We start from the raw sequence: 10434 nt of genomic DNA on the forward strand, positions 1-10434 counted from the left end.
AGAAAGAAATATAATTATGTTCACTGTGGAAAGGTACACTTATCACCATTCATTATTTCTTTAAAATTTAAATTAAATTTTCTTTTCCCAGGGAGAAACAGTTCTTATCAATGAAAGTATAAAAAGTTCATAAACAGAAGACTGCCAGAAAATTATAAATTATAAGTAGCAATTGTAGCATGTTTTAGTGAATTACCTTGAACTTAACAAAGAATGAAAAGAAATAAGCAAAGATGTTTATTTCCTTGTGATTTTTTTCTTTTTTCTTTTCTTTTTTTTTTTTTTTTTTGAGACAGAGTCTTATACAGAGCTCAGCCTGGCCTTGAACTCACTATGTAGTTCAGGCTGGCCTCTCAACCCTCTTACCTTACCCTCCTGAGTGCTGGGAATACAGACATGAGTCCCCCAAGCCTAGTGTCCTTGTGATCAATTTTAAGTAGTGGAAAAATTGCTTTGGAGAGCTCCCCAAATCTAATTTATACAATCTTTATGGTGTGTTCCATCCCTCCATCCCTAGCTCATTAATTTCAGCCTAGTTTCTAGCAGCAATATCCAGATTTACAGTATTGTAAGTGTATTCACACGGACTTTCACAGGAAAACAGTTTGCTTTTGTTCTAATGGACAAACACCTACATCGCCAGCCAATGCTACAGTGAATAATAAAAAGAGATTTGGAACTGTGGAAATGGCTCATGGGGTAAAGTGTTTGCCACACAAGCATGAGGACCTGAGTTCAGATCCCCAGAACCAACGTAAAATGCAGGTGTCAGGAGACATGCCCTTGATCCCATGCCTGCAATGCCAGAGACAGGGAATCCTTGGGGCTCATTGGCTAGCTAGTCTAACTAAACTCATGAACTCTAACTGGATCAGTGACCTCTAGGTTCAGTGGGAGATTCTGTCTCAAGCAATAAAAATGGCAGCAATAGAGGAAGACACCCAATGTCTACCTCTGGCCTTCCCCTATGCGTGTATGTAAGTACACATGCACCTGTGACCACACACATATGAACACACACACACACACACACACACACACACACACACACACACACACACACACAAAGGTATTTGTAGGGCTGGAGATAAAGCTTAGCATGCCAGAGGCCTTGGCTTCATTCAATTTCCAGCAACTAACTGGCTAACTGACTAGCTATCTAACTAATAACTGACTGACCAACGGACTGACCAACTGATTAACTAAGACCCCTGTGCTTTCACAAAAAGCGCTGATGCCCCTAGTCAGACCTCTGCTGGTGTTCAAGCACTTGGAAATATTCTCATGCTTACGAATTAGGCAGCATTCTCCTACCCTTCCAAGACCTTAAGGCGGTGAAGAACCGCAGCGCGCCTTGTTGGCGCAGCCTGAAGACTGAACACCTGGAGGTCCACGGAGCTGCTCTTGCCGTGGGGAAGCCAGCCGCTGATGGGCCTACAGCATCTACAGATGCCAGAGCTGCCCCGGGGACAGAGCTGTGACCCAGGCACCGAGCCTGGGCTGTTGCTGCCGCTTCTGCTGCAAAGCTTGCTTTGGGCGCTGCTGGTATATTTATCTTGTACTCTTACGACGCACGCAGGCCCCAAGTTTGCTTTTGCAACAGGAGCTTGGTGTAGAAAGAGACAGTGGCCTAGTGAGAAGCCACAGCTTTGCTTAAAAGCCAATAGTGCTTAAAATAGACCATTCAGTGTGCCTGGGTCGGTCCCGGCTGCAAGTGAAAGCTGTTGTGCCGTCTTAGTGGCTCATCATCGGAGGAAAAGTTCCCAGGATCCTCTCGCTGCCATTGCAAACAAAACTGGAAGTTGCCTTTTACTTTTCTCAATCTAATTTTGGTGCCAAACTTTCACCTTGTCAGAACAATGAGGGATGTGAGGTACTTTTCTTCTCACCACTTCCTCCCGTTGACTCTAAAGCCTTATTTATATAGTGTCCTATTCACCCTTACACGCTCGCGTGTAGACCCTGGGTGTTATGTGCCTACTTCCGTGGTAATCAGTCCCACCTGGCTCCACACAGAGCCTGTGTGGGGTCATTTCAGTGAGTGGTTTATTGATTCTGGGCATGGTTGTTAGCTAAGACCGGATGTGTCCAGTCACCAATGGATTTGCCATGAGACTTTTATTTGAGCCGCATAATACTGTATCTAACTGTATACAGAAATTAGACCTAAAACCTTCGCTATCGTCTCTTTCTACAAATCCATAGACGAATTGCCCTATCAGTGGATGGCTTCACATCAAAGCAGGTGTGACCATCTTTCAAGAAAAATGCAGGCAGGAGTCACACCCACCTACCAAAGCACATACAGCAAAGGCAGTGCATTTCCCCAAGACTTGTGAGGTTGCTGTGTGTGATCTTTACCTCTGTATAGATCTATCTAGATCAAGTCCACCAAATTTTCAACCCTCTTTTCTGGTGACTTAGTGGAACTTAGTGGTGACTCTAGGCTGTAGGAAGCATAAAGGTTGAAAAAAGACAAAAATATTCTTTTTATGGACTGATTATTCAAGTATTGCATGTAACAAATTTGAAACTAAAAAAGCAAGTCTGTGTGTCAGGGCTCCAAATTCCACAGATACAGGTGGAATTAATGATTTTCCGGTTTCCTGTGTCACCCCTTCCATACCTAACACACATATCTACCACCTGCTCTGTTCCAGTTAGTATTATCCAACTATTAATTAATGCCACTGCAGCCCAGATGTTCGACAGGCACCCTAGCCTCTCATCTCTCCAAAACACTGCTTTGTCTATTTAGTCCCCTTTTTTTTGTCGACTTTTGCTGTTTTAGCTGAGGCTTCCATTGATTTTTTTTCCTGGACAATTACAATAATTCAATGATTTCCATGTAGTCTTCCTTCCCTCTAATCCTCCTCCTCCTCTTTCTCTTCTTCATTTGCCTCCCTCCCTCTCGTTATGTTCTCAGGATGGACTTGAACTCACTATGTGGATGACCTTAAACTTTTGATCCTTCTGCCTCATTTTCCCAATCTCTCGAGGGCTGGGATTACAGGCGTGTGCCACCACAACTGGTTTATGTCGTTCTGGGGATCAGACCCAGGGCTTGGTGCCCACTAGGCAAGCACTCTACCAAGTTCCATCACCAGGCCCTCAGCTTCTTGAAGTATACTTTAAGAACATAATTTGATCATGCCTCTTCTTTCACTACAATATTTTCTCTGGATACCATTGTTTGTTAGAATCAGCTTCAAGTTCTTCATGATTTCTCTCTCACTTTCTCCTTTGGAACCATCTGCTGATACATCAAGATATTCAATTTGGATCCTGAAAGTTTCTGGGTGCAAATACATCTTGCCTTTATCCCCGATGTTCTTGTGGCCAAGAATGCCTTTCTTATCTCCTCTAAAACTTATTGAGTAGGCTCAACTCACAGGAAGCAACTTCTGGTAAAAGTTCCTGGCAGGTGTTGGGGAGCTGCCTCAGGAGTTAAAGGCACCTGTTTGCAAAGCCTGATGGCTCAGGTTCAAATCCTCAGTGCCCACCTAAAGCCAAGATGCACAATGTGGTATGTGCATTTGGAATTTCCGGCAGCAAGAGGCCCTGGTGTACCAATTCTCTCTCTTTCGCATAGCAAATAAATAAATAAATAAACTTCCCAAGCAGGACTTGACCTCCCTCATGCCCACTATACCCTTCTTGAGGTTTGGGATCTGCTTTGGTTACAGGTCTTAGCATATTCTTTTACATTTAGCTGCTTACAGGAGAAGCTCTGCTGATAAAGTCCAAACTCTTGGGGCGAGGGGAAATGCAACTTGTGATTCATTCATTTTATTTTTGAGGAACTAGCACCAAGTTATATTTTGAGGTATTGGTTGAATAAATACACCAAATAAGTAAATATAAATATTCAGAGATCAAGATTTTAATAGGGTGCTAATTTTGCTCTGTAATCATTATATCAAATAATATTGGGCTAAATTAATATAAAAAGTGCACAATGGGTGAATTCTCAACTCAGAGTTCTGTTTCCATGGACTCCTAGGGAGAATTATGTAGACACGTGCTTCAGTGTAGGTATTACAAAGAGATCTTTATATAGTATTTTTAGATAGAAGTGGTAGAGAAAACTATAGATGTGAAAACAAATTACACTGGTCAAAATCAAAATTATTTCCTATATGGCTTTAAAGAAGTTGACCCAATAGCAAAAAAGAAAAGACCTTTCCTGTGTGTAATATCCCTTTATGTCTCCTGCAGCCTATCTTCCACTACTCTTCCATATAAGAGGGTTTAAAATTTGGTGGACTTGATCTTTTAATTGCCCACAATGTAGGTAAATAGAATGAATTTGAAAAATACTTCATTCTTATTATTTTTGTCCATCCTAGAGATTATTCATGTGAGGAACAGCCTTAAAACTCTGCAAGGACTGGGGAGATTGCTCAATGGTTAAAGATGCTTGCTTGCAAAGCCTGCCAGCCCAGGTTTGTTTCTCACTTCCCATGTAAAGCCAGATGCACAAAGTGGTATATGTGTCTGGAATTTGTTTGCAAAGGCAAGAGGCCCTGATATCCTTATATGCTTTCTTTCTTGCTCTCTCTCCATCTCAAATACATAAATAAGAATATAAAAAAGAGAGCCAGGTGTGGTGGTGCATGTCTTTAACCCCAGCACTCGGGAGGCAGAGGTAGGAGGATAGGAGGATCACTGTGAGTTTGAGGTCACCCTGTCACTACAGAGTGAATTCCAGGTCAAACAGGGCTAGAGAGAAACCCTTCCTCTAAAAAGAAAGAAAGAAAGAAAGAAAGAAAGAAAGAAAGAAAGAAAGAAAGAAAGAAAGAAGGAAAGAAAAAGAATATAAAATCAGGCAGGGTCCAGGTTCTAGGTTTTTTTTTTGTTTGCAATTCTTGGCAGTCATAGGAGCCAGTCATAGTGATCACACAGTTTGCTATAATAGGCTGATGAGTTACAGCTTTGTGGAAGTTGATAGCTTGTTGGCTGACTTTTACAGACAAGGAAGCTGCATGGCCAGCTCCTTCCCTGAGGGGCTCTGAGGGCCTGGTCAGGGCTACGTCAGAGTGGAGTATGGCTTTCCAAGTGCCACTGAAGTTACATATCTCTAGAGAGGATGAGCTTTCAAATTAGGACGTTTTGCTTTCAAACTTTTGACCCACACTAAGAACATATTTCATATTCAACCCAGTATATCCATATACATATGTGCACACAACACATATATATCTATATACACATATATACATGTATATACATGTAAACATTCATGAGGCCATTCATGGTGCCTTGGAGGCAGAGGCAGGAGGACTGCTTCAAAGTCAAGCCCAACCTGGTCTACGTAGCACATTCCAGATCATTTAGGGCTACATAACAAGACTATCTCAAACAAACAAAAGATAAGACGCTTATTTTGTTTTTCACAGGTTGATATTTGCTTTCTATTTACTGGTTATAAAAGTTTGGGCAGGCTAATTGACTTCTTTTAACACTGCTCTCATCTGAAAATTGAGGATGTCAATAATTACCTTGATGCTATAAGTGTAATTAATGTAATTTGTCTATCATTGTATATATCACAATTAATATTTTTCTCTCCTTCTAAATAATATTTTAATAACTTAGATGCTAGCAGGTTTACCTCATATTTGTGGTTTTTGTTATTGTTGTCTTTGTTTTTGAGACAAAATCTTGCTCTGTATCTCTGCCTGGTATGAAACTTGGTATGTAGCCTAGGCTGGCCTTGAACTCACAGCAATCCTTTGTCCCTAAGCCTCCCAAATGCTGAGATTACAGGTGTGAGCCACCACACCAGCTTAGGTTTATTGTAAGACATAGCTTTTTTCTGTTTATTTAAAAACTTGTTTCTATGAAGTATGTTTGTATGAGAGAAAAATTTAAAGCCTGAGAAAGTCAAGATCAATTAAAATCTTTGGACGAGGTAAAATCACTCTAAGTTTGGCTGTCTAAATATACTCTTTTTGAATGTATTAGCTGTTTTTTAAGCCACTTACCAAAATGAATCATTGTCATTTGCTTCAGGGTACTAATAAAAATAAAGATACTAATTGAGAGTATAAAGCAAGGAATCAAAGTATCATGTAAAATAGAACTCTAGCTTTTTTTTTTTTTTAATTTATTTGAGAGCAACAGACACAGAGAGAAAGACAGGTAGAGGGAGAGAGAGAGAATGGGCGCGCCAGGGCTTCCAGCCTCTGCAAACGAACTCCAGACGTGTGCGCCCCCTTGTGCATCTGGCTAATGTGGGTCCTGGGGAATCGAGCCTTGAACCAGGGTCCTTAGTCTTCACAGGCAAGTGCTTAACTGCTAAGCCATCTCTCCAGCCCTAGTTTTTGTTTTTGTTTTTAAGTGTTCTTCAGTTATCATTCCACAATGAATGTAAATCTAGATGGACAGGTGGATTTTATGAACTAGAAGTGGAGTCACTTATAGGACATGGAGATTAAGCAGTGAATCTCTAAGTGGTTTCCTTCATGTGCACGTGACACAAGGTGCAATCAGAGACCTCAGGACACCAGCAACTGCCCCCTTCCCCTTGCCATCACTTTGAGGAAGGAATAATTTGACCTGAGTTGAAAGAGTAACTGTATCTTTAATTTTCATAATTTATGTTGGAATTAAACCTCAAAACCAAATCACTGTAAAATGTGAAATGTAGCTATCTCTTATAAAACAAGTAGCTTTTCATTGGGTTCATTATTTTCTCTGAACTAAATAAGGGTTACATAATGCTTCACTATTTTCAAAGTGCCTTTGCATTTGAAATTTTATTCTTAAAACAATCCAAGGAGTTTAATAATTAAACATTTATCAACTACACTTCAAGATGCAGAATTTGAGTTTCAGAGAAAGTAAATGATTTATCAAAGATTTATACAGCAAGGACATTTAAAATACAAAACGGATGCTCTTTCAACTGATTAACCCTTAAGACAATTGAGTAAGCTCATGCCACGGCGGTAAGAGACACATGGAATGAAGACGAGGCTGAATGCATATAGTGACTTCTCTCGGATGTGTGACTCGAGTGCAGCCTGAGAAGTACGAAGTTACCCGAGTCGTCTTCCACAGTAGACTGGCAGATTTGACAAGACATTGCTAGCTGAGCAACAGGAAGCATTCACTCACAGTCCTTACCTTGCAAGGGGAACCCAGACAGCAGGCTGAGAAGGTGCCACCACATACTGGCTGTGCTGAAGGGAGCTTGACAGCTTCCTGTCGATTCTAGATACTGTAGAAGAGAAGGTTCTTTTGAAGGGGGGCAGTCTGTGACCTCACATGTGTCAATTCCTCCACCTGCTCCGGGTGCCCCTTTACTTAGCTGCCTTCAAAACACCTCCCAGCGGAACATTTTGAGGACCACAAGTGTCATATCCATTGTGAAGTGTGAGTGATACGTGTATGAGGAAAAACTGTTCTACCACAAGTGGGCAGTACTGATAAGTCCACTCATCATTAGGGCTCTGGGGCGGGTGGCGGGGGGAGAAAGAGTGGGAAAGATTAAAATACTCTCACCCCATGATATAATCTTTCTTTTGACTTTTCTCACATATTAGTTAAAAATTATTAGTTTTTTTTTTCTGCCTAACCCTTGTGAATACTGTGTATTTCTTTTTCTTTTCTTTTCTTTCCTTTCCTTTTTTTTTTTTTTTTTTTTTGAGGTATGGTCTTGCTCTAGTTCATGCTGACCTGGAATTCACTATATAGTGTCAGGATGGCCTTGAACTCACAGTGATTCTCCTACCTCAACTTCCCAAGTGCTGGGATTAAAGGTGTGTACCACCATGGCCAGCAATATTGTGTATTTCTAAATCTGGCAACAATTTCTAATGTTATCATGGGACATATTCAGTTATATTTATTCATTTTTAAAATCTACATATTAGCTTCCATTTGCCCATTAATCCATTTCTTATTCACCTATCTACCCTTCCTTCCATCTCTCCACTTACTCAACCATCTAATATATGCTCTCTAAAGTATGATCAGCTATGAAACAAATTTCTTATTTTTAAAGGAATATAATCTGATGGTGTGGGGAAATATATAAACAAACAATTTTGATTTACTTATTTCTTATTAATTGAGATAGACTTTGTTTCATTTTATTTTATTTTATTTATTTATTTTTTTTTTTGCATTAGAATTTCACTATAGTCCACGCTGACCTGGAACTCATTCTGTGGTCCCAGGCTGGGCTCACACTCGCAGTGATGTTCCTACCTCAGCCTTCTGAGTGCTTGATTAAAGGCATATGCCATCATGCCCACCCATTTTTAATTTTGAAATGAGTTGTCATTAAGTGTGTGAATGAAAGAATGAATAGACCCTCTCTTTGAGATGTAATCACTATTGTTTTTTTTTTTTGGTGGGGGGGAGTCTAAAAGGATACTTGACTTATAATTTTTCCAGAGCATTAAGGAAAATCATATTGGTGTGTTCTGAATGTGAAATATCCCCCATAGACTTTTGTGTTTAAACTCTTGTTCCCTAGCTGGCTTTGGGAGGTAGAACTTGGGCCATGGTGCTTAGCTGGCCTCAGTCGGCCCCTGGGCATAGGTCAGGGGTTCTGGTCTAGCTGTTTCTCTGCTTGCTGTGATAGGAACAAGTACCTGTCATTTCTGCTGCCACTGCTGCTGGGGCCGCTCCAGCCTCCACGCCGTCCCAGACGTGACGGAAACCATGAGTCCATATAAGCCTCTCCTTCCTTAAGTTGTTTTGTCAGGTTTTTTTTTTCCCCAATGTTATGGAAAAAAATACAGAAAATTGGTAACAGGAAGTGTGATTGTTACTGTTGTGGCAGTTTGAATGTAAAATATACCCATAGGCTCATGTCTTTTGAATACTTGGTGGAAACTTGGTAAAGTTGTGGGGCCCTTAGGAAGCAGAACCTTGATGGAGGAGGTCTGTCACTAGGGGAAAGCTTTGGGATTTTATAACCCAGGCCCTTTGCCAGCAATAGCCAGCTCACTAAGACTACTTCTTTCCTGCTCTGACATGGAGATATGACACGGGCTTCTTGCTCAGGCCTTTCATGCTTTCCCTGCCATAATGAACTTTCCCTCAAAACTGTAAGCTCAAGGGCTGGAGAGATGGCTTAGTGGCTAAGGCACTTGCTTGTGAAGCCTACTGAGCTAGGTTCAATTCCCCAGTACTCAGGTAAGCCAGATGCACATGCATCTGGAGTTCATTTGTAGTGGTTAGAGGCCCTGCCATGCCCATTCTCTCTCTCTCTCTCTCTCAAATAAATAAATAATAAATAATACATTAAAAAATAACTATAAGGGGGGGGGGTGAGACGGCTTAGCAGTTAAGGAACTTGCCTGCAAAGCTTAATGACTCTAGTTCAGTTCTCCAGTACCCAAATAAAGCCAGATGCACAAGGTGGTGAATGTATCTGGAGTTCCTTTGCAGTGGCTAGAGGCCCCGGTATGCCCATTTCCTCTCTGCCTCTCTCTCTTATATAAATAAATAAATTATGAAATATGTTAAAAAATGAGATGGAGGGCAAGGACCAACACAAAAGTTGTCCTTTGATCACCACACACGTGCTGTGGCATGCATGTGCACAGGTATGCACATACAAACATACACAAATTAAAAAAAAACACTAAGCTAAAATAAATCCTTTGCTCCCATGAGCTGCTTCTAGTCTGGTATTTTGTCCTTGCAATGAGAAGGTAACTGCAACAATTGTGATAAACTTGACAGTGCGATTCTTAGGTGTGTGCAGGAGGAGTGAAGATGAATTTGGAGTTGTGGGGTTGAGAAGACTTAGGATATATGCAGAGCCTAATGGCCCACTCTAGTGGCAGTGAGGAAGACGAGAATGATGACAGAAATGCAGATAGTATAGATTGTGCTGGGAAGATTTCAGAGGAGAACAGGACTCTCTCTGGAGTTGGGCTACGGGCCCAATGCTACGCTGAGTGAAGGAGTCTGCCATTATTCTTCATGTGTCCTGACAATGTGAGGCTGAATTCAGATGCAATGTCCTAATTTGTTTTGGTGGGGGAAATTTCAAGACAGCATAGCATTCAGGCTGTGTTCTCTGTTTTTAGCCCCAAGTACTTATTTATTTGCTTGTGTATGTGTGCACATGTGTATTTGCACGTGTGTGGGAGCTCGTGGATGATGGTGTGCATGCACATGCAGGAGGAGGCTGGGGGCGCCAGCTGTTACACTCAGGAGCTTCATCTGTGAGACAGGCTCTTGCTGGCCTGGAGGGCAACACTAGGCCAAACCAACCAGGGGCTCCAGGTAGCCTCCTGTCCTTGCTTCCCCAGCGCTCGGATTACAGGCATACACTCACCACACCCAGAAGTTTTATGTGGGGAATGGAGACCAAACTCACTGTCTCCCCAACCTCTTGAGCTAGATTTCTAGTGAGAATAGAAAAATAGAAAAGAGCAGAAAGAACACACAGTTTGGAAACGTGAG

At 41.4% G+C, this 10434-nt stretch overlaps 1 protein-coding gene across 1 annotated transcript in view; it reads right to left on the minus strand.

The window, feature by feature from the left end:
• The window catches only part of Crtam (cytotoxic and regulatory T cell molecule), a 33968-nt gene extending 26791 nt beyond the window's left edge, over positions 1-7177 (minus strand). The window contains exon 1 of the mRNA XM_004667348.2: positions 7132-7177. Within this exon, the coding sequence (XP_004667405.2) occupies positions 7132-7177 (46 nt within the window). The remainder of the gene's footprint in view (positions 1-7131) is intronic.
• Positions 7178-10434: the final 3257 nt, after the last annotated feature.

Source organism: Jaculus jaculus, chromosome 3, assembly GCF_020740685.1.
Source record: "Jaculus jaculus isolate mJacJac1 chromosome 3, mJacJac1.mat.Y.cur, whole genome shotgun sequence".
NCBI lineage: Eukaryota > Metazoa > Chordata > Mammalia > Rodentia > Dipodidae > Jaculus > Jaculus jaculus.